Consider the following 26,153-nt stretch of genomic DNA (forward strand, 5'->3'; position numbering starts at 1 on the left):
GTTTCCTCCGGGTGCTCAGGTTTCCTCCTACAGTCCAAATATGTGCAGGCTAGGTGGATTGGCCACGCTAAATCACCCATAGTGTTCAGGGATGTGCAGATTAGGTGGGCTATGGGGGATGGGTCTGGGTGTGATGTTCTGAGGGTTGGTGTGGACTTGTTGGGCCGAAGGGGCTGTTTCCACACTGTAGGGATTCTAATGAATTTCCACTGGGTTTCTTCCAATTATCAACCACACAACTACAGCAGAAGATCCACAGACAGCCTCAAGAAATGATGCAGTGACATCTCGCTCTGATTTCTCATTATTCCTGTCACAGTTATGACTAAATGTTTGAGATTACAGCTGTTAAATCTCCAAGATTCTCTAACAACTACATGTATTCAAGATTGCCCACAAATATGTTTCTAAGTCCTTCATATCACCAAGATTCTCAACCTTCTCCTACAATGATATTCACAACTGACCAAGCTAACATTTCTTTAGATGCTGATTGAAAGAGGAATATTGGTTACAACATGAAGAGACTTTAGTATTCTTCTTTGAAGAGTGCCATTAGGACAATCAGATTAGACAGACTGAGCCTGAACTTGATAATTACTTACCTAACCACGTAACTTGAAAGTGCATCTGACAACTCAGAACTTTCATAGTACTGTATCAGAGTGAGTGTGAAGTCCACAATCTTCTAATGTTCTAGGTAAATACTCCTGAAGTATAATATTATGCTATATGATGGTTTCTTGATACAACTAATATTACAAATTTGTAATATCAGGCTTCTGGATTAACCAAATGAATTACAAGAAAATAAACATGATACTTTTCTTAAAGAGAAATCATACAAGTATAAATAGAGGCAAAGTAAAGTTAGCATCGTGAAATACAGAAAATGTCTGAATATTCACTACATGCTGAGTCCAAGGACCCAGGCTTGTGGTTGAGCTGGTATATTTTAAGGAGGTAATTCTCATATGATAAATAGGTGGGTGGGAGGCAACATTTGTTGTACGATCTGTCATATGTACTTGAGCACAAAATCTAAGCACATCAGTGCTATTAGAGGTATTAAATTTTGGCAGAATATTAAAATGATGCACCAGGCCTCCCCCTCAGATGGATGTAAACATTTCCATGGCAGCTATTTCAAAGAAGAGCCAGGGAGTTATCCCCAATATTTTAGCCAATATTTGTCCCTCAATCAACGTCAATAATAGTCATTTTCAAATTGCTGTTTGTGGAACCATGCTGTGCACAATTTGGGGGCAGATTTTCCTAAATTACAACCATGATGACTGTGCAACAAGTCCACAATGAGACCTGGCTTTAAGTTCATTCTTCTTGCTCCCCTGTTGGTCTATGTCTCAGGTCTGGTTTTATTCTGGATCACTCCTCTCTCACTCTCTCAAGTCCAGACTGGGACATGGTTTTATACTCGGTCACTCTTCACGCTCTCCCGGATAATCAAGGCACTAATACTGAACACTGCTTCTTTTTCTTTTCTTTCTCCTACTTTTCCTCCCTTCTGTATTTTTCTTCTCCTCTATTCTTTTCTTGGACCGTTGGCCTTGGACACTCAGCCCCGGCCTCTGAAGGGGGGTCAGGGGTCAGTAGCAGGGACGCCAGCGGCCCACAGTGGGGAAGGGGCAGCAGCCGAGTGTGGAGTGGGGGCAGCAGGCCGGTGTGGGAGTGGGGGGGCAGGGGCCCCTTGCAGAGCATGGCTGTTAGGGCCCAGTGCGGTGTGTAGAGGCCCTCAGTGCTGGCCTGCTGCAGAGACCCCTTTGAGACAGACTGGGATGTTTGTCTTTTTAATTTTGCTTCTTGTTTTTCTAACCTATGGTTATACTGTGTATAGATATAAATGTAACTTTTTTTCTTCCTTTCTCTATTCTGTAACTAAGGAGTATGCCTAAGATGGTATTCTGTTGGTGACATTAGTTACAGCGTAACAATCTCTAGCTGAAGAATCTGTACCTAGATACCTTTGTACCGAAGATGGCGCTGTAAGTGGCAACTTATAAACTTTTCACTGTACTCATTTGAGTGTATGTGATAATAAGGCTAATTCTAATTCTGCCTCTGTATGACCACTGACCTGCAGGAATACAAGTCTGATTGTCCCAATACTCGTGCCCGGAGTCACACTGCACCAGAAAAGGCAGCTCTCTTCGATCAAGTACCCAAGGCCACTCTCACATCAGTTTGAGTATCTGCCCAGAATGAAAGCTATTCTAGACCTTCTGTGGAAGAGATCTTTACAATAAATGTAGCATTATAAAGCAAAAGGTTTCTTTTCTCATTTAACATTTTTCATGGTCTCAAAGTATTTTACAACAAATTAAGTACTTTTGAAACGTAGTCACATCTCAGAACATAAGGAAACATGATGATGAATTTGACCACAACAAACTCTCAAAGTTTTATATATATAAAAATTATGTTTGAAGTGATATTGATCAAATGATAATTACTGGTCAACTATACTTTCTTTATACAATGCAGTGTGTCTGTAGCAGACAGAAGTCTTGGTTTGACATCTTATTTGAGAAACAGCACTTTCAACCATGCAACACTCTCTGGATAATGTAAGTATCAGCCTCGAATACACGCTCAAGTATTTAGTGTGAGGCTAGAGATCATGATCTTCTAACTCAGGACTAACAATGCTATCATCACTGTCATTCAAAATCTTATGGTAAGCTCCTCCACCCAAAATGCCATATAGTTTGTTTGAGTCAGCTACTCTTGCCTGCGCCAAATCTTTGGAGCACTGTAGTTAGCACCTTTCGAAATGTAGTTCTGCAAATTCCCAAGTGCTTTAACCAGGCGGTGACGGCTCCAGAAGCACTTGTCCCCCTTCTTCATGCATCAACATCCACTTCTCTCACTCAATGGTTGTGTGTGTCCCATTTCTTATGCACTTCTCTTATTTACATAGAACTTCAATAGGATCAACATCTCCAGACTGCATTTCAGAGACACATAGTGAATACATGTCTACAATGTGAAATGCCACCATTCCTAGATGAAGGAGGATCACATCTTTCTCATGATGTGGCAGATTTCAAAACCATTAAAAAGGGAACAATAGTTTCTGGAGAGCAGAACTCATTTGTCACATTCAATTAAAAGGGACATCAGGATTTCATCACATGGTTGAGTATCAGTTTGTGATATATACAATAAGGAGAGGAAACAGAACTTTCTGATGCACCCTCAGTTAGCAACTTCCCTTCCACTGTTCCAAATCTCCAACAGCCTTATGGCTCTCCTCCCAGAATCTGCAAAGCTTCCTCCTCACATGGGTAAGACAGCAGAGCTCCAATACTTCTCCCACCTATTCAGCACACTCATAGCATGCCCTGCCAAAAATGCCTTCTGGCTGTTGTCCAACAGCAGGTTTCCAACAACAATAATTCATTAGGAACCGGCTCTCAATTTATAAAAGTACCACTTTGTGTTTGTGTTGTCTTTCCAGATTTGCTTTCTGCCCTTTCTGATTCTCCAACTGGTGTCATGATGTGGAGGTGCTGGTGTGGGACTAGGTTGGGCAAGGTCAAAAATCACCTGACACCAGGTCATAGTCCAACAGGTTTATTTGAAAACAATAGCTTTCAAAGCGTTGCTCCTTCCTCAGGTGTAGTAAGAGAGGAGGTATCTAGACAGAATTTATAAGTAAAAGATCAAAGGATCTTTATAAATTCTGGTCTTGATACCTCCTCTCTCAATACACACGAGGAAGGAGCAATACTCTGAACGCTTGAGTTTTCGAATAAACCTGTTGGACTATAACTTGGTATCGTGTGATTTTTGCCCTCGCCCAATTTGAGGGGCCAGGTTCAAGAGCTTTTGAAAACATCTTCTAGGTGCCCATAGATGAGGGGAAATGGGGGGCCTAAAGAGATGGCAATGATCATTTTTCAGTGAAAGTCACTAATTTCAAATTAATTTCACTTCAATAGATTGGCACTCTATGCATACCATGAGCACCAACACCTTGAGTAGGGGTAAAATAATATCTGGGAGCTACTGAGAAAAAAAACAATATATTAAATGTTCACATTTTTCAAAGCAACTTTCCAAACCCTGAACAGTTTATAGTGAACCTAAAGTGCAATGATTCCAAAAACATCTCGGCGGATTCCAAAATAAGTTGACTTACTTGGCTCTGGGTTGATTTGGGAGAATCCAAATCATGAATTAGTAATGTCTGCATATTTTGAAACACAAGGTCAGCTGTATTTTTAGCTGTAATAGTCGTCCTTGTGCCACCTTTAATGTCTGCAAATGAGAATTAACTTATTCTCAAAATATGAAGTTAACCTATATTTGAGTGGCTTCCAATCCTCCTTTCTATGCAAATTTCAAATGCACTGAACTATGATAAATATAAATGTGTCAAAAGCACATTCAATAAAATTGCACTTCAATAAAACCCCTTTGACATACAGACATCTCTTTACATACCATAAATTATATGCAATATGGTTCAACTGAGTTATCATAAACATCAGGACCATCTGGAACAGGAAACCATTTTTCAGTGGGCAAGGTGCAACCTGCAATCCTGTCTTCTTCCCTGGCAGAAAGTGGTTGTAAGTCAACTAAATATGAAAAGAATCTCAAGGAGGGCTGGTAAGTATCTGTTGAGTCATTGATCAGGATAACCAAACTGTCAGCTAAGGAAGGTTCAGGAGTTCCTATACTAGCTAGAACATTGGACCGTTTGTATGAATGTTTTATTGTGTCTTTGAAGCTCAGGTGAGGAAGGTAAGTGACTGGAGAATTAGTAGAAATTAGGGATATAAAGCGTAATTCCATAACATCACTGGAATAGCATGATGGAATCCCAATATTGCAAAAACGTCAACCTAAAAAGTTCCAGGATGCTGGTTTGGGCAGGCCACGAGTGAGTCCGAATCAGCAGAATGACAAGAGGGTGAAATAAAACCGTGCGCTACACTACCTTAGGTATAACAGGAAACTACAAGCAAAGTCATAATTTCTGTGGAGTAATTAATCCAGAGGCCCAAGCTACTGCTCTGTTGAATAGGAGTTCAAATTCCACCATTGCTACTAATGAAAATTAAGTTGAATAAATAAATCTTGAACGGAAAGCCAGTCTTCATACTGGTGAATATGACAACTGCCTTTTTTTTTAAAAAAAAAATCTGGTTAACCATTCTTCTTTGCTGTTTCAATAAGGAAATCTGCCATTCTTGCCCATTTGTCCTATATGAGACTCCAGGCCTATAGCAATGTTTGACTCTTAGCTGCCCTCTGAAATAGTTCAAACCATACTTTCCAAGGGCATTTTGGGACTGGCAACAAATTCTGACCTTGCCAGTGACACCCATGGAAATTTAATGAATACATTAAGAAATGACCTGGTAACATGGACCTTGCCAGTCTTGTTAATGCCACTTCTAAACATAATGCCTGATGAGCCACTCCTCCATCCTGTTTCTCACCAGTCCTATTTACAGGGATCATCATGGGATGTCCAAGTGAGGTGCTATGGACTTTTGCTGGTTGCTGTAGAGTTGGCGGACTCACCATGTTCAGTGTCATTGGAAAAGTTAGAAAAGGGAGTGTTGCTGGACTCTAAGAGGAGATCAAAGCAGTGAAGAGGCTTTCCTGGAGAACGCCTGCTTTTGGTGATGAGGGCTGCAGTTGTAGTACAACTTAAAGATTAGCACAGGCAACTGACAGGGAATGCTGTGCACAGTGCGAGGAGGATAGCAGCTCTCAATAGAAGATACTCCTCAAAGAGGGTCTTCAAAGAGAACTTCTACCTCTATCTCAGCCAAAAGCAGCATCTGAAGAACCCAGATTTCATGAGGGCAGCAGTAACAGAAAGGTGCTGCCACCTACAACTAGACATGCATCTGCAAAACGGCAACAATGGCTCTGCCAGCAGTCTCGAAAATAACTGGTGCCATCAATTTCTAAACCAGTGGATGCTTCAGGTGGAAACAGTGGCATCACCAACACTTGTGTACTAAAATAAAACAAAGAACCATCAGATGATGGACTTCTGAAACATGAACTGCTGTCCTGCTGAAGAGTCACTGAACTGGAAACATTAACTCTGCTTTCTTCCCCCACAGGTGCTACCAGACCCGCTGAGTTCCACTAGCAATTTCTGTTTTTGTTATTTAACAGTTGTGCATGTGCTTCTGAATTGTGGAGGTGTCTGGAGTGTAATACAGATTGAGAGATGAATTCTTCAATGCCATCTAACCAAAGAGAAGATGGGAGAGTGAGGTTGTCATTTTATCAAGCTAGTGTGATTCCTAATATTCAGGTTGCCAGTGATTGTTTCATGTAGCTCTCTGGACCTCATGTATCCAGATGGCAGAAAATCACAACTGCACAGACAATTATTCTATGGATGTGTATTTGATGTTGGTGATACCCATAAAATGCTGCTGGTTAATACCCACTGTCCTGATAGCTGTCATGATGTAATCACACCAAGCTCGTTAACCATATTATCCTTGAAGGACCACAAAATCTAGAGGCTAACTGCTGGGGGACAACAAATGCCTACTTTGGATCTGGCTCACAACTCCCCTCCACCACGCAATCACATAGGGACAGCATAGAGCTATGTTGACATCAGGACATTGCAGAAAGAAAACTTCAGAGATGTGGGCAATAGTACTCCAGTACTCACTTGAATATTCCTTCAAATTCAATGTCACGCTGAGTCCACCACAACCTTGCTGTTTTGATGATGGCAGGCCTTCGGAGGATAGTTCAGGAGGAGGAGGAGGAGAAAGAGAGAGGAAGATGGTATCCAATTCCTCTTTGGACTATCCATGAGCAGATAGTCATAAATAGCAGATTATGGATCAGTTGTTAATTTCAAATGTGAGACAGGTAATGTTTTATTGAGCAATGGTATTAAAGGATATGAGCCAAAGGCAGGTACATGGATTAGGCCACCAATTAACCATGACCTCATTGAATGGTGGAACAGGCTCAAGGAGCTGAATGGCCTACTCCTGCTCCTACATGTTTGTCTGAGCTTTCATTCCCACTGTTCCATAATTTCCCACTTTTTAATCCATTTGTTACATAATCATCATAGTGTCCTCTTGCCCCAAATCCTGGGAAAAAAAAAAATCACTGGTAAAAGACCATACAATAATAACTTTATCTAACAACACTTCCAATAATTCACACAGAACAGAACAATTCAATCTTTTGTATTCCCTTTGAATCAGAATCTCTAGTGTGTGGAAGTAGGCCTATCTTGTCCTTCCCTTGTGTAGTACTCCTACGAGGTACACCACCAGTGACTATAACATGGCTGATACAAAGCCATTGAGCTTCCTTGACCATCTAATAGTTCTTAAGGGCTCACCCTTAGATTGCTTCATCTCATCATAAGTGAATAGTCCAGAAACCTGCCATCTAATAGGGATCAATAAGTATACTGGTGGAGTAGCACCAGCAGCAGCAAAAATGCCAACATCCAAGGACCAAAGGCTGCTCCCACTGAGTTAATGCCTCAACAATCTAGTGTGCTGCTGCTACACAGATTGTTGGACCTTCTGTGAGAGCCTGCATGCTGTTTTGTGCACAGTTATGCACAACAAGGATACCAGTAATTGGAGCCTGTATGGTTATCAGCACAGATCTCAATCTCAGTTTGAGTTTCCACTGTAGTATTCAGAAGTTAGATGTTTTCTTGCTGATAGAAGGCACCCTACCTTTCAGTGTGGCTGGATCCACAGTTTCTACTATGGAGTTGGCTACAACCTGCATGCTACACTGATGAGCTCCAAGCTCTTTATGAAATCTTGTGCCAGACTGAAATCAGAATCTTGCATGTTTCTTGACAGTGACAAGAGGCTGTGTGGCATGTCTGCTAGTGAACCACGTACCTCAATATGCTCAGACTTTACCTATAGGCTATGCCAACATCCTCACCCAAACAGAGGTAGATTGCAAGCTTGCCACGTCAGGGAACTGTCACTCATGTTACCCTTGATCTGGCTGTTAGCCCACTCTGTTGATCAAAACTCCACATCAGATTCTAAATTACTGCAATGCCAGTACATGAGCTCATAGCTATGGGTGCCAGATCAAATTGCACGCTTTATATTTAAATCAGAATCTAATGAATGCTTTGCTTTTCTCAGTGAGGTTGCATAGACCAGGTAGCAAATCTTTGGGTCTTCAAAAGCATCTTCCTGAAGTCCTCAGAATCACATATACCAGTTTTCAGCCAACTTGGTCCACTCCATGTCATGCGAAGAAATACTAACAGCAATAGGGATACTGCAAAGGATTCACACTGAAAACCTGGGCTCCAGAATTAGCCCTTGCCAAACTATTGAAGAACAGCTACAACACTGGCATCTACCCAATGTTAGAGAAATTGCCTGGTTAGACTTGTCCTCAATAAGCAGGATAATTCATCCAAATTACCATACCCCACCTGCCTCCCCACACCCTCAGTCTACTACTGATCACTAGCAAGACGATGGAAAGAGTTGGCACAGAGCTATCAAATTGCATCATTCCACAATAACCTGCTCATTAATGCTTAATTCAGGTTCTGTCAGGGCCACAACTCCTAACCTCATCACAGCCTTGCTCCAAACAGAAACAAAGAACTTACCTTCGGAGGGGAGGGGAGCGGAGCATTTGACTGAATATGGTACTCAGGAGCCCCAGCAAAACTGAAATTGTATACAAATATCTTTCTGTTTCCACATTTTTGATTGTGGACTGAAATAGGAAGATTGAAAGAAAAAGGATTAACTGGTTTTGAGAGGCAAGGATTGCTGCACAGACGAGCTAGAGCCTTGAATAGGGGTGGTACGTGAATAATTGTTCAGCTGGCAACAAATAGCTGAATCGTTAGTGGACTGTTATCAATGACAAAGGCCTCCTGTTTGCAAAGTTACATGATTGGCTCCAAGGTAGCTGAACAGCTTTGGGTTTGAATATTTGGGCAGAAGCAAAGTAACACCATCAGCAAATTCTCCTTCAAGCCACATACTTACTTGACCTAGAACTATTTCACCTTTCCTCCACTGTTGAGAGGGAGTTCCAGGATTCTGTTGCACCTACACCAAATGGACTGCAGCAATTTAAGATGGCAGCTCAAGAGAAATTAAGGATAGGCTTAAAAAAAAAAGGGGGGGCATAGACAGCAGCACCCACAGTCCTTGAATGAATGATTGTAAAAAACCTTGTAGAAGGGAAAAGTTGAGGAATTAGGAAAAAATAAGACATCTACTATCACTGTTGTTTATGTAGTATACTAGGTAGGATGTGGGTGAAGTGAAATTGGGAAAAAAGATGAACTTCCAGTCATCTTCAATGTTCTCAATACCAGAAGCAACAACCTCAGCCATTGCCTGCCCCACGAGCAGTGCCTCAGCTCTTCAACAGGGCTTAGTGATTGGAGGCACCTTCATCACCCAGTTATGTGCCAAATTGTTCTACCAAGGAGAGAAGGAAAGAATGCCAGTGAGTGCATTGTGAACTGTTATGGTTAATGCATCGGCAGATGTGTGTGGTGAGAGCTGGCGTGGCCAACTAGCAAAGCTGATGTAAGAGGGTAAGGTGGAAGATTGAAATGTTGGCATGTCTCAATTGCTGCAGGGAGCGATATGGGTGTGTGAACTGAGGAACAGGAGGCAGTGAGTACATGTCATTTAAAGACATATGCACCAAGTTTAATACCCAAACCCCAGCAATACAGCCAGGTCTTCAAGGCTGCACTCTGGGAATTAATCTATTCTGCCATCTGCTCCCAGTGCATTGCAGAATATACCTGGAGGATAACTCACCCCTTCTGGAAATTCAACTTTTACAGCCTCCATTAGCAAGGGCTCCAAGTATCAGACATGGAAACCTCAAACCTCTCATATCTGCTGCTCTAGTCCCATTCCCTTCCTTCCAGAAGGGGCATTAAATGACGCTCTTCCAGGCGCTGCTGTAAACTGAGCACACTACTCCTTTAAAGAGAGACAGGTTCCCTTTAAGTAGTACAGGATTATCAATATGGCAGTACCATATTGCATGCTTAGTTGTACACTACTAATCATGATGAATAAGCAGCATCAAGTTGAATTGGTTTAAGAACTGCCTGTTTCAACAGGACCTGGCACATAGCAACTACATATTATGAACCCTGCATCCAATACCAGGTCTATTGTAAGTAGCCCCAAAAAGGTACTTTATTGCATAGGTACAATTATATCAGAAAAAAAACTGACAAGCTTGGTATTATAACCCAGCTATTTTATTGACCAAAGTGTTTCTGATTCAAAGATCACCTGCTCTCCCGGGTCTGTCTGAAGTATCAACTTGAGTTTATATTAAGCTGCAATTTTTCTCCATCTCTTCCCAGATTTATGTTATTCTGTAAACAACACTGGGAATAAAAGTATCTTCAAATCTTCCAAAATACATCACTGTAAAACATTTAGCAAAGGTTAGATCTGAGAATCCGGTAGTTCTTCACTTTCATTGAATCCAATCACATTGAGTGGAACTGAAATTCAAACTATTAAAAACATACAAAATCATAAAAGCAGAAAAATAGCTCAAGGCAGTAGAAACTGATTTTAATATTAATTGAAATTAAGTAGGCATTTGCGTGAAATGTCAAATCTGTAAATTTACATCAAATTTGGTAACAAAATAAATGAAGCTTAAAGAAGTTACTCGTTTATCAAAGGTGCTAAAAGCATTTAATACCCTCAGTTCTTTACATCATCACTGCACTCAGAAATCTACACCGTAGTTTGACTCAACTGCAGGAATGACATCTATGACTTCCCTGCACTATATGTATTCTGCTTTTGTTCTCACAGTGAGGGCAACATTCCCACAACTGCATATATTACCTGAAAAAGTGGTGGGGTCATGGTAAAAGAAAAAAAAAATCATTGGACTAATAATTCAGAACCCCTGATTAATGTTCTCAGGGCTGTGTTTGAAGCCAACCACAGCAGGTGGTGAAACTTGAATTAAGTTTTTGAAAAATCTGGAAGACCAAAAAGTTGGTGTAAAGTCAATCATGTAACCACTGTCAATTGTGGAAAACCCATCTGGTTCACCGATGTCCTTTGAAGAAAGAAATCTGATATTCTTACCTGATCTGGCCTAAATAGGACTTTATATCCACAAAAATACAGATACTTCAAGATTGGCTCTGTAGGCCATTTCAGAAGACAAACAGTTCAAGGGCAATTAGGGATTTGCAATAAATTCTGGCCTCGTCATCAATGCCAATATTTCATGAACTATTTTTTCAAAAGAAGTCCCTGTCCATGTAGTATTGCATTTTTCCTTTGCTTAAGTACATTAGTAAGCCACCTGGTCATTTGGTTCCTGGTACCAAACCACAATATTTAAATTATAATTTTGCCAAACCCATAACTCAATTTGCTAGTCTAGTAAAGCCCACACTGTATTATAGATAGGACTGACAATTCATTTTTTCTGTCCTATATTACTTACCTATAAAACTAGTGTTTAAAATATTGACCAGAAACTTCATTCTGCATGAAAAAAATTCAACTCTACATAATCTCATGTGACCGTCTCTTTGACATTTATTCATGTTTGGAGCAGACATGCAAATCAGGGCTAAGGACTAAACATCAGAAATAGTTCCTGGATTTAAGGGTGAAAAACATCAAGCACATCCTATAATATTTTGGGCGTTCCAGTTGGGGAAAGTCATACCGTCTCGTTCTACCTCTCCATGTTACACCATTGTCAAAAAAAGTTTTAAAAGAAAAAAACTTCCTTTAGATTGGTCAATAGCTGGCTTTGAAAATAAACACTTCCAACCACCCTTGTTCCAGCAGATTAACAGACTCACTGATGGCAAAAATAGAATTTTTATTACAGCACATACTTTGAGTCTTTCACATTTAACACCAGGTTTCCAGTTTTACAGATGCACATTTTGCATTTTGTTTGATCTGCAAGTTTACAGTGTGATGCATATTAATTGTTTAAACAGAGCAACAGACATCGTACTTGAACATAAAACAGTTTTTCTTTGTAGCAGTTTAACACAGATCTGTGCATTTGCATGAACATATTCCCTGAACAGAGTGTTAACAGATCAACAAAGTGCATTTTTTTTTCCAAAAAAAAAAATCTCCATCTCCATGCCCTGGCTGGTGTGTGGAGATCAGATGTTCTTGAGCTGGTAATCTCTCATTTTCGTGTTACCTTCGCCTGACCTTGATATTTAAACCCCCGCGATTTATCTGCAAACTGCCCAGGTGCCTTCAACTCAGACCCACACATACATTTACAAGCACAAATCCAATGCCAATAAAGGAACTGCAGACTAAATTATGCGCACTTCTGTGTGCGAATACCAATACAACCATTGGGTCTCCAATTATTCCAGCCACTGGTTCCAGGAAATAATCTCCAGTGACAGGAACATTACAAAATAAGAAATTCTATACATCTGTAGTGTAGATAGAAAGTAAACAGAACTTCAAATTCATTTACAGTAATTATATCCTACATTATGAATCCATGATGGAGCTATTTAATATGCAGTCCCAAATTTGGCTTCATTAATCAAAGAGTTAAACAGGAAAAACAATGAGTTGAGATGTGCAATGGTAAAACCTCTACCTCATTGATTACTCCAGTGTTAGCTGTCAGATTTGGTACCTGTTGAGCCAATGCCATGTTATATTATTTCTACTGTTACCCATTTTTGCCAAATAAAATTGCAAAATAAAAGCTGGAAAAATTCCTCAAGCTATAATACATGCAAGGGAATTAACAAAAATAAAGAAAAGGAACTTTTTCTAACCATTTAAAGCAAAAGATCAACAATCTAGAGTTTTGGTAATTAAAAATAAAATCCAGTAGCATAAGCAGCTCTTCCGTATCACGTCTGGGAAAATGCACCAAACTGTAATAACAAAAATGTATTTCATTAGATAGCTTAAAATGTTCTTTTAATGGTATTATTATTGCTACAACTTTTACATTTATATAGCAATGGGTTCTTATTCATGTAAAGTTCAAGTTATGCTCTTTAAAGTGTCTTAAAATTGCACCATAATAATTAACAAGTTTCTTCAATTTTTTCTTTAAAAAAACACTTTCTACCAATTTTATTTAAACTAAAGGAAAAAGTATACATAGCAGGGACTGAGGATTCTAAATATGCTTATTTAGATGGAGACATCCTGTGTTCTTACGGACCTGATACACCATTATCTATACAAAATTAATTTCATGCTCCCATATAATAAGTTGAGCTATGATCACACTTCTCACTATTTTAATAATACCCTTGCATTATTCTCTTTTTGATTTCATTGCTTATAAAAAGTTTTAAACATTTGCATAAATACAAATCTGATCAAATGTGAAGATCAGATAAGCACTTCAGCACATGGGGGAAGTAAAGAAAACAAATATTTTTTCTGTTTCATTTCTTTTTCAGAACAAAATGTGAAGCAGCACAAAAAGAGTGATTGAGGCAGTTGGTCTTTGGAGATGTCAGTCATAACATCGAGTTGATTGTTACACAGAAATCTATATCCCATTTTTACAGCAGTAAAAAGGGAGTACTTAGAAGGCTATACATTGTGTATAATGAATGACAGCATTTATTTCCAGAATACTTGTAAATACCTCATTGTATTTCAATTTGACTATAGTAGAATTCTTTGTATTTTTCTCTTCCGCTTTGTTATATTTTGATCAATAACAATGCGTTCATTTTGCTCCCAAAAGACTTGCCACATCCATTTTCAAACAGGTTGACCCCACACCACAATTTGGGATCAATTCAGTGACATATCAAGTACAGTCGAAATGCCTCAGTGAAAAGGAGGTAATATGTTGCACAACAGCTGCCAATGGGGAACTCCAACACCATTACTCTTCGGCTAACCCAACTGTACAATAACTTCTTCCTCTGTTCGGCCATATAAAGTTCAGTAAAGGCCCAAAACAAAAAGCATCTTGTGGCACACTCTTCTGGACTAGACGGTCTGGGTTCAAGTCCTACCTATCCCAAGGCATGTGTCATAATGTGCATCTGGAACAAGGTGATTTGAAAAGCTGAGTTCTTAATTTGGGTTATTGGTTCAAATTAGTGGTTGAGCTTCTGAAATCAAAAGACCCAAATAAAAAAGGGAAGATACATTGGAAAGAGGACCACACTACAGTTAATCATTTCCTCTCCATAGCATCCATCCTAAATATGCATCCAAAGTGCTCCTCAGGATTCTAGCAGCACTTAAAAGATGCCAGTTGACTATGGCTTTAATGCATAGCTTTGAGTGCACATGTGCTGGCATCCCCAATGAGACATACCAAATATTTTAGGCGAGGTTTCCACATTGGGAACCAACAACCGATTCTCATTAGTACAATAGTTGCATGACATAGCTTTAAAAAGCTTCAGGATGTATTGCAATACTTAATTACGTGAGCAAATGCCACAATATAGCATAAAAGGTTTAAAAAAAGTGGCTAGAGAAAAGTCATTGCACATGTATTTTTTTTTTTAAAAATGACATGTATTTTGTTTGAAAACAGTTTGTAAATCAAATACCCTATACAGAAGAAATAGTAGGGATGGGTAGAGTAGAATCTGGGCTAGATGATGCAGTGCGAAAGAAAACTTTAATACACACTGCAATTCTAGTGTAAAAATGTCTGAACCATTCTGAAAACTGAGAAAAGCAGCAACCATTAGCAAACAACAGGAGTCAAGTCAAATCTGTAATTGAGCAGAAGATTGGGAACAAGTTTAAAATACTGTACATTGAAATTTTAAAAAAGTGATATACACTTGTACTATAGAGTGTGCCAAACTACCAACTACTTATGCTTGAAAAAAAAAATGCTAGGTGAATGACCATTGATGTCACCAAAGTTAGTACCAAACCAGTGCCAGGCACCCACTTACATGCCTGCTTCTCTGACAAACTGCAAGTGCCAACTCACGTTGCCAGTTGCCGAGGTGTGTCGGTCAGTTTCTGGAAACACACTTGGTTTCCCCAACAATGTGTTATTTTTAAATGTGTAGCCCTTTACATATGCTTTTAAAAAAATCCAAGCATTTGAGACTCAGATATTATGCATATCCTGGGCCCAACTCTTCACTAAAAAGTCCGCTTAACACCTACATCTTCTCCACCAGAGATTGAAAGGATGCTGACTTAGCCAAATTGTGGTAAGAAGGGCCTGTGCATATTTTCTTCGATGAGTTTGCTTCAGGGTCTTGTTTCCAGCAAAGCTCTAGGCAAGGTTATTTCAAGGCTTGAGGGAGGGATGAAGACAGAAGCTTTTCATTTCAATTTTGGTCAGGCTATTGTTCAAGTACTTATCAAAAAAAGGTGGTAGAAACCAAAACTTCTTCATGATTGTCATTAAGTTGAAATAAGATGCATTATTAATAAAACTATGGCTCTTGGCACTTGCAGTGTAGTGAGAGACTCCCTGCAGACATACATATCATGTAATACAGTATTAAAAAAAAAGTAGGAACACACCTTCAAAGTTTGTCATGAGAGGGAAAAAAAAAACAAAATAACTACAGAAAGCTTGGATTGACAGTAAAAGATTTTTCCACGAGATGAGTGATTGACAATTAGAATATACTTTGGAGAGAGCTGTGAAGATAAAACTGCTGGAGGCAGTCAAGTTTGGGGAGACTGTAAGCACGTTTTAAAAAAAGTTGATGGTTTAGCTAAAAATTGGCTGAATGACCTCTCCTGTCTTTATCTTGTGATCAGTTAAAAAAAATTGATTATTAGTTGCAATTTAAAAAGCCTCATGTCAAATACTACAATGTATTATTGAAATATAAAAAGCAGAGAAATACTTCAATAATTTCTCATTGTCATACATAAAATAGAACTTGATAGAATTAAATTGACTTGAATGATAATGTAAAACGGACTATATTGATTCAACTGCCCATTCTGCATCTCTCCTGGGAGACTCCGTTATTCCCATTTTATTTGTAAATACAAAGGGCTACTTTTGAAGAGAGTGAGGTTCATTTAAAGAACAGAATATAAATAAAACAGAATTGTTTTGTTGATACTGCACTGCTGAAAAATCATTTACAAATTCAGATAAAGACACAGCACTGAAGTGGAACATTCTATTTCATAAGCAATTGATCATTCTAAAGGGCAAATCCATGATCGTTTAGAGTCAGCAACCACTGACTTTCAAACAATTATTGGTTAAGTTCCAATTAATGTTTAACTTGTTGCTTTGTATCTTGAAACCATTTAATCTGAGAGAAGCTACAGATGACATATATACTGGTTTAGGCCTAAAAATCTGAACAATCCAGAAAGACTAGCAAAAAATTGTATATTGCAAATCAAAAGTTTTTTTTCCCTTTACTACATGATTGACATATTCCAAGGGATACAAGCCTCTTAGTAACACCCTACTACCTTAAACGTTGCTTAAACTTTAAAAAGAAAATGTTTTAGTTTTAGTTTTAGTCTTTAAAGATAAAGGTGCCTCAATTTCTGGAAATATCAGCTGGAGTTTGGCACAGCACGATTAGTAAACAAGTTTGGAGTCTGAAATGAGGCCTACGTTTGTATCAGGTCTCAGAGGCCACATAAAAACACAACCAATTTAGCAGCACCACGAACTCCCAAATAAAATAAGCTGTGGACCTCAGCACAACTACACCAGTTACAGTTGCACTGCTTTTAAGCCCATAAATCTAGTTTTAAAAAAGAACAGTAAGCATCCTCCTCTAGCTGGCGGTAAATGTGCCAATTCTTCCTATTTCTCTTATTCATTTGTATGCATTTGACTCAGCACATCAGCCTTTTTCTCAAGGTGTCTCATTTTTCACACAGCATGGAGATTTGCAATTAGAAAGTTCAACCATAGAAATCTGGTACAGTAGGCTTTTCAATGTCCAAGTCTGCTATACCATTCCAGAACATGGCTGATTATCTACCAATCATATCCCTTCATGTCATTACTAGCTAGAAAATTTGTTAGTCTTGAACCTAGTACTGTTTCCATGGCCCTTTGGAGTACAGAATCAAACTCTTTATACTTTAGCTCTGAAGTCATCTAGACTTGAAACGTTAGCTTGCTCTCTCTCCATGGATGCTATCTGACCCACTGTAATCTCTAGCATTTGCGGTTTTCAGTCCAAAGATTTATCACCCTTTGAGTGAAAAATGGTCTTCCTCCTCCTCTCAGTCTTAGATAGCATGCTTTTTATTTGAAAACTGTGTTCCCTGGCCCAGACCCCACAACCAGTGGCAGCAATATTTCTGCACTCACTATCTCTTAACAATTTTGTAAATTTCAGAGATTATAGATCCAGTCTCCTCAAGCGACAGTCCTACCATTCCAGAAATCAGTCTGTTGAACCAACACTGCGCTTATTCCCTGTATATCCTTCCTTTGGTAAGGGAGCAGCACTCACTGACACATCTACATGGCCATCTCTTTCAAAATTTCAGGGTGAAGGTCATTGGGCGATTTCTCCACTCTCAGTCCCTATAATTTCATTGATGCTACCTTTTTACGAACATGGATTTCTTTCAGTTCCAAAATCTTAAGACGCTTGGATCTAAATTATTTCAGATGTATTTTTGGGGACTTGCCCATCATTCCTTATCCATTTCACAGATACCAAAAGGTGATGCAGTAACAGGTGGAAAGTGAGTGCACAAGAAGAGGATAGGTTGAGAGACAGCAAGTGTGAGGGATGGAGAGTGGAGAATGAGTGGGTGAAAGAGGGAGCAAGGGTTGAGTATGACAGTGAATGATAAACAGGCCTTTAGCAGAAGAAAGTCCGTAAAGAGGTTCCTAAACAGAAAAAGGAAGCGAGCTTCTACATGCAAACAGGAAGTGGGGCAAGGGTGGATAGAAGGGACAATGAGTGAGCAGGTGTGGGGATGGAGGATCGAGCACGTGAATGGGAGAGGGGGAAATTGGAGGACGAGTGTACGTTGGCTGGACAGACGGAAGGGGATGGTGGAGAGAGGTTTAAAAAAAAAAAAATCACCATCATCTTACCAGAAGACAGGGCTCTCATTAGAATGAGACGACTGGTGATGGTTTAACCAGAGGGTCGTCACACCTCAGGGTGAGGAAGCGAAGAGGGAAAAAAAAAAGGTTGAGAAGGAGAATCCTTCATGTTTACTTCCGCCAGTATGGTAATTGAACCCATGCTATTTCCATCACCCTGCATTACAAAGTAACTGCCCAGCCAATTGAGCTGAACAGAGCAAGGGCATGTGGGTGGTAAAGGGAAGGAAACAGGAACAAGCACATGTGGGACAAAAGAAGGTTGACATGGCAGTAAATGATCATTGCTAGCTGTATGACATAACTGATAAATTAGCAGTTGTAGAGGTGGATTACAATTCAATTTACAGGGTCATGATTTGCGATTTTCAATTTTCCATTAACACAATTGATAAGTGGGGTCAGTGTTATCTTGAGTTATTACCTGTCAAAATTATTCCTCCTTAATTTAGTTACTTAAAGATGTCAATGACTAATAGTTCCCAGTGGAAATACTTAATCTCTAAACTAATTTAATATTGCATTTTAGACTTTCTGCAATTTGTTTCAGCAATGGATACACAGTGGGGAAAAATAATTAAGAAAGCAGAGATGAACCATGTACAATGTTGTTTATCATCACAAAAGGTTCTTGGGATTGAAGGAATATTCAAAAACGCGAATACAACTGAACAATTGGAAGTTAACTTCTCTATAATTTGAGGAATGCATCCAAGTTGGTTTCTAACAAAATTCAGTGGTATACTCGTCAGTCAACACTACCTGTAAAATTAAACAAATTGCCATTTATCTTCTTGATAACAAACTGAAATCTACTGTAGTGGATTTTTATAATCACAAAGGACTTGAACCTGCCCACTTCCAAAGCAATGTCGGTTTCCTTTTGTTATGAACACTGGAATGACACAGGTTTGACTTTTTTTGGGGGGAAAAAAAAAGGAGAAATTATAACATCAAATATTAGACTTTAAAAACACCAAATAATGCCATTCGGTCCGATTGGTATATGCTTATGATCTCTAGGGTCCTCTCTCACTGTTTCATTTCACATGGTGATAATATCTTTGTTTCCTTCACTAAGATTTTTCTAGCTTTCCTTCAAATGCATCAATTCAAATACTTTTAAGTGGTAGGAAGTTATGCCCTCTAACCACTCTACATAAATATGTTACCTCATTTCCTTCGAAGTTTTATTTGAGACTACCCTACAAGTCTAGAGTTGAGATTTTCCCTTTGCAAAACTAAGTATTGGGATAGGCTTGTCAGGTGTCTATTAACTTTCTGCCCCAACCACCAGGAAAATTCAACATAAACACAGGCTTATCAGCTCAAGAGCTAGCCGGTGAGCTTCTTAGTCTATCATAGGTCTCAACAGCAACAACCTAGTCCCCTAAAAGCTGTTGGCCACTAGTAAGTTGATAAGTACAAGTTGAGCATCTCTCAAAGGCCAACTTGCCCAAGTATTTAGGTCATCAGTTTTCAAGACCCCTGTGTTGTCACATGGTAACATGGACACCAGCTAGAAGTTAAAAATATATGTTCAAGTGATTTTAACATTTGCTTGATTCAATCCTCTCTACAGACAGCACCTAACCCTGAAAGAAAGGAAGAAATCCGCAATCCTGGTTCTATTGAAGGGAAACGTATAACATGGTGTTACCTGCATTCTACATTAACATGCCCTCCAGTGCACGACCAAACTCATCTCAAACTCAACACCACTTCGGACAGGAAATACCACTGTTGGCAAAGAGTGGAAAAGGGCTGGCATGTCACCTCCACCATTCCAATTTATTTACCTCACCAGCTCTAGATTAGGATGATGAACCAGTGAAAAAACAGACAGAAAAATCAGGACTGCAACCAATCAGTCTCTCCCAATTCATTTTAAAGTGTTTACATCTCCAAAGATGTAAAACAAAAAAAACACTGAAAGGCACCTTCACAAAAACAAAAAGTCCCTTTAATGCTAATCCTTTAACACTTAACCTGCAACCTATTAAACACACTTCTTCCTTATGAAATTCAGGGCATGAGACACTGCTCAGCTAAAATTATGTTAAGATTTCATTCAATGAATGCAGGAATGCTACTGTGTTTCTCTCATGATTAATCAAGGAACATTTTACTTTGGGAATAGCATTAGCAAGATAAATAGATACCAGACTTCAGTATTATTCTGATCCAAATGTAAATTTAAAATTTACCAATTCATGGTACAAAAATCCTAATCCAAACAGGGTATATAGGCAAATATTATAATGGCATTAGATTAAGTTGAAATATTCAGAACTGGCTTGAAAATTGCAATTATTTTACCTTTAGTTCTGCAAGCAATTCTGAGGAAGGCTACAGCTTGGGGCAGTGCGGATGTGGATTTTATACTAAGTGAGGCATTAGCTATTTATGGTTTATGTTCATATATAAAGCTGCTACCTTCTATCTTGGAATCTGATTAACTTGGTGCACTAAACTGAAACTGAACCTCATGTTCAATATAGACCAACAATTCATTTCTCAAGAGCAAAATACTGCCAATTCTGAAAATCAGAAATATATGGCAGATCAGGCAACACCTGTGGAGAGAAAGAGTAATATTGATTGTCTTTCATCAGACCACTTTTGACGCTGCCAGACCGGTTCAGTATGTGTTATTTTAAATACCTGTATTTCAGAAGAGTTAAATATTCTTTTATTAACGTTAAGTCCCTGAACTCTATACATAGAGGCCAAATCTGTTTCTGGTGCATTAGATTAAATATGGTTGGTCATGACCGAATTTCACGTCTATGACCAAATGCACACACTGCAACTGGGTGTATTGATAGTTCAAAATTGGGCCTTGAGACACAGATGAGGAAACTCATTATTTAAAGCAGATAAATTTAAAGCCTCAAGCCTTGTCCACTTAGCCCCTGGGTAGGGAAGAGGGGAAATTGCCAATTATAGGTCTGCAGTAGTCTTTGAAAATGATCATGAGCTGCGCCCTGGACACTCGACTTTTTAAAATAGTGGATATTTACGAAGCCAGATCCATGCAAGAAAACCCTACTCCACTCAAGGCATTTAAGTTTCTCAAGCCCACCCAGCAGGCACATACATCATGATGTTAGAGGGGTGACATTCAACTTTTCAGCTATGTGAAATGGCTCACTTTATTTTTAAAAAAGCCACATAGAAAAAATATGAATGACAGAATGGAAAACATCAAGGATCATGATTAAATGTTGGCTGAAATCTGAATCCACCCCAAATTGCCCACAAAATAATCCTACACCCTCCGTATATTTTCTAATAAAAAAGGTGCTGGCCTAAAATGGGAGGGAACTTGAGAAACTTTCTTCCCCAAAAAGGTAAAAGAAGTGAAGGGCTTTATTTTTTTTAAAAATCACAGCGTGGTAGATGCCTGAAACACTGTGCTGGGAGATGGTAGAAGCAGGTACAAGAGCAACACTTAAGAGGCATTTAGACAGAAATGTGAAGTGGCAGGGAATAGAAGGAAACAGGCAGATGAGATTAGGTTAGAATGGCATCATGATCAACACAGACATGGTGAGCCGAAGGGCCTTTTCCTGTGCTGTACTGTTCTACAGAGTCACATAGCTACACAGCATGGAATCAGACCCTTCGGTCCAACTCATCCATGCTGACCAGACACCCTAAATTAATCTAGCCCCATTTGCCAGCATTTGGTCCATATCCCTCTAAACGCTTCCTATTCATATACCCATCCAGATGCCTTCTAAAAATGTTAGAATTGTACCAACCTCCACCACTTCCTCTGGCAGCTCATTCCATACACACATCACCCTCTGCATAAAAAAGTTGCCCTTGTCCCTTTTAAATATTAATCTCCCCCACCCCGAACCTATGCCCTCTAGTATGTTCTTTAAGGGAAGGCTTATAATTGGTCAGGTGGCAGTCAAACACCAAGTACTAGAATACTTTTAAAAATACAGTGTAAACACTGGCTCCATTGGGAGTATCCTGCACTCAAAAACGATGCAAACTACGATTTCAGTCCGACATTTCCACTTACGTGACTTGGCTGCCATTTTTGTTTGGCAACACTGAAGTGTCTTGGAACGTTTTACTAAATTAAATTAAAGTATAAATACAAATTCTTGACTTCATGCAAGAATTTCCTGCCTAACACATTGTAGGTCAACCTACAGCCCATGAACTGCAGTAGCTCAAGAAGGCAGCTCACCACCACCTTCTCAAGGGCAATAAATGATGGCCCAGCCAGCAATGCCCACATTCCATGATTGAATAACAAAATATCATGGAGATTCTGGGGTGTTCACTCATTGTGGACAATTGTGTAAATGTATAAGAAGGAAATCAGCAAACAGTTTTGAATGTCACTCAATTACTTTGTGAAAGAAGAGTCAGGCTGAGGGTACAGTGGGCAAACTGATTCACTATTTCCAGTTTTGTACTGCTGTCCAAGATAACCAACAGTATTATCGACCACATTCTCGTGGGCACATACATTGCTCGACTGAAATAGTACGTTCACTTTGCTGTGACTACTTGCCCCTAAATGTCAAACAGCCTATGAAGTGCACTTACTATAATGATAGTAAGGCAATCAGGAAACAGCTGTCAGAAATAGCAATTTCTTTTGCTATGCAAGTTGTATAATTCTAATAGATTTGCTTAGTCACAACAGAATATGACCAATTCTAGGAATTGCTGGGCTTTCCACAATATCCAACCATGAATATAAATAAAACTAATGAAAAATAAACAACCCAATTAGACAACTGGAACTGAGTTGTATTTTACTGGCTGTGCAAATCAGATTTAGATGATTTGGCTAAATCAGAAGAATTTGGACTAGTTATTGGCATTAAGCATTTTAAGTCAAAGTTTTGATCAGTCCTACTGTTGAGCAAATGGTTAGGATATATCATTAGGAGAAGTAAACACAAACATATCTGTCCACTTCTAAGGGAAAACAAAAATTGGTTAAGTTTCTCCAATTGGTTTCTACTCTTTAGCCAAAGCGTTATGTTGTGGTTTACGCAGGTGCTCAGACTGAGGTCATTACAAACTAACAGCAGCTGAAAAGTGAGTTACCAGATCTAGTTGCTTAAATTAAATTTGTTTACAGAAGCTATGAGATGTTCCAATACTACCCTTTTCAAATGCCTCGTTTTCTAACAGCACTGAGTTTAGCTAATAAACTTTTATCTTCCTTTTGCAATCCAACAGAAAATATTAGTATGGACTTTTTTTTGTTTTAAAATGAAACACTCCACAAGGCTAGATTTCTTTATCACTGATCAGCAGGAACTGGTTAGGTTCAATAATACCTTAACTGGAGACATTCTACGAAGTGTTTTTTTGCTCAATTCTAGTTTACTTTCTACTCCTATAATTTGACCGGTCTTATGACAAGTGAGGGATCATTGGAACAAAGCCTTCAATCAGTTAAAACCTGATCAAGCTAGTTAATATATTTTCTGTTAATTATAAAACAAAACAGGACACATGGCAAGTCAGAGAAAGCTACTTTGCAGTGTGGATTAATCTTGGGTAGTAACACAAGGGTAGTGGTAAGTTAGTCATACATTCCTTTTCTGTAATCTCAAAACATAAAAAAAACACGAAGGATATAATCAGAGGAATGAAGTGGCCATCAGACATCTCCATGAACAGTCTATTGTTTAGTACTCTTCAAATAGCAGGAAATTTAAGCCCTGTTTTGACATTCCTATGAAGTTTGTATTACTGGCAGAAAGGAAATTTCCTTTCAAGTGAATTTACTGATTTTGGTTTTGTTACTGCAAGTAATAATGGCTCAGTTACCAGAGGCTCCTAATATTTTACAAGTCATAAAATCAAATTTCAAAGTGTGGCAACAGTTCCAATGAAATTCCAGAGATGTCAATTAACAGCAGAGCATAGAAAACAGTAAACTTTTTGTTTTGAGTACCTGGACAAAATTGAATGTTAAAAAAAAAAATCACAGATCTAGTTAAGTGGTATTGCATATTAAAAAACACTCCGAAAAAAGGCAGTACTTTGCGCACTTATTAATGTCTCTAACTACAAGTGAATTAGGTCCTTCCCTTTCATAGGGTATGAGTTGTTCATGTTACTATTTTAACCAGCAGTGGGCTCTGTGCCAAAACATACAAGACTGCAGTGCCTAGCAAAACACAGTCTGCCGACATTACAATCCAGCAGTGTACGGAAACAGCACAACAGGTGAAAAGACAATGCATCTACTACAAATAAGAAAATTACAACAAAAATTAAGCTGTTTAATTTAGCCTGTTGCATTGCAATCTAGATTCTGAATTAACTAAAACATCTGTTACAAATCCCAATTTAGCGATTCCATCACTCCGAAGCCTTACAAGATAACTTACAGCAAGATCAAAGACTATCCAGAGAAAATCCTGGTGAGTTCACACTGAGCAATTTTTAAAAGTGGTGATTTTAATACGCTCAGCCATACCAAGCGAAAACAATGGCTCGAATGTTACTGTATTAATAACAGCAAGGATGTTAATGTTCTCCATTATTAGTGCAAAATACAGCAACGCATGATATCCACCCCCACGCTATTAAATCAAGGAAGTCCAGAAGTCTCTACCGCCCCCTCCATGGGGGTGTGGGTGGGAGGGGGGCTTGCTAGCAGGATCTACATAAGGATTAGTGTATCAATGTAAATTATGGGTAGCTGCTCATTTTTGATCAAAAGATAATTACTAGAGATGACAGGTTCTTCAAACTGATTGATTAAAGAGCCTCAGTTCAGCTTTCACTGTTCAGAAAGCCAGAAACCAACTCCAATCCCACACTCCCCCAGCCCCATCCTTGTACCACTGGAAAAAGTTTGGTCTGTTTCAAGATTATTCTCCCTTGGACTCGAGTCCACAATCAGCAGACATATGCCTCCTTAAATACTAAAACTTCAAATGGTGCCACCCCTTAAATTTAATTCCACAAAAATATAACACATTTGTATAATCTCTGCTTCACGAAACTCCCTAGCATCCAGGTATCATTTCAATAAACATACTCTGCATTTCATCTAAGGCTAATATATCCTTCTTAAAGTGAGACGTCCAAAATCTGGGCCAGTATAAAAACCATGAAGGAAAACAAAACAGGATTGCCATACACAAAATGTTTGCATATTAACACTTCAAATAAAATTACTGTTCTTCCTGCAATCCAAAGCTTCCAAACTTACAATATTACACACTGGTGTCACAGAACACTGGACAGCAGAGCTCCCCATAGTTCACCCAAGCTGAAATTTGCGTGGTCCAAGCTTTTGACCAACGTTGCTCTGCGCTTGGCTCACAGGGACTGATATGTTGTCATTTCAAAATGCTTTGACAGACTATAATAAGAGATCCAAGTGACAGACAGTCCCCAGAGCTTAAGAGCACACATTCATTTTGACACCTTGATGCCACATCCATAACGTTATTTGTGTGCTATTTTAAAGTAATAGAACAGTACGCACCATCCCCTTAACAACCTTTCAGGAAAGTTGAGGTGTTAAAATCTCAAAGCTGAGGATCGCCTCTTTCGTTTAGTTTACTATTTCTAATTCTGAAATTCTGCCCAGCATCTCAACCCCACCCAAATACAAATGTGATGCAAAACCAAGAACTTAGTTTGAATAAAGATAGTAACAAAAGGTTTCCTGCACACAGAGGACATTCTAAGCAATAACAAGAACAGTACTTCTGGATAGAAACATTACAATGTCCAGGTTCAAACCATAACATGAAGAAAAATGGCACAGGAATGAGAATACTGGGCCACGTTAAGCAGTTACAAAAACAAACAAGTGTACAGTACGTGGTCGAGTTCACACCTTAGTAGTCTGAGTGTTTTCAGACAGTCAGTGGAGCTGGTAACCCTCAATTTGGGCTCTTTGACTTTATAGTTGCTGAGGGAGGGGGTGGGGGGAAGAAAAGACCCTCCTCAAGGTAACATGCCGGGTCATAAGTTTAAATAATAGAGTCACAGAAACAGCAAAAGGCAGAGAGAGGGAGGGAAGGCGAAGAGGAGAAATAATCGCAGAGAGTCGGAGAATGAAAAATAAATAAGAGACAGAT

General features: G+C 39.0%; 1 protein-coding gene across 1 annotated transcript in view; it reads right to left on the reverse strand.

Moving 5' to 3' along the window:
* Nucleotides 1-11,860: 11,860 nt before the first annotated feature.
* The window catches only part of lratd1 (LRAT domain containing 1), a 21,144-nt gene continuing 6,851 nt past the window's right edge, over nt 11,861-26,153 (reverse strand). The window contains exon 3 of the mRNA XM_048596952.1: nt 11,861-12,925. Coding sequence (XP_048452909.1) covers nt 12,840-12,925 — 86 coding nt within the window. The 3' untranslated portion in view covers nt 11,861-12,839. The remainder of the gene's footprint in view (nt 12,926-26,153) is intronic.

This window comes from Rhincodon typus, chromosome 5 (genome assembly GCF_021869965.1).
Source record: "Rhincodon typus isolate 14 chromosome 5, sRhiTyp1.1, whole genome shotgun sequence".
In the NCBI taxonomy this organism is placed as follows: Eukaryota; Metazoa; Chordata; class Chondrichthyes; order Orectolobiformes; family Rhincodontidae; genus Rhincodon; species Rhincodon typus.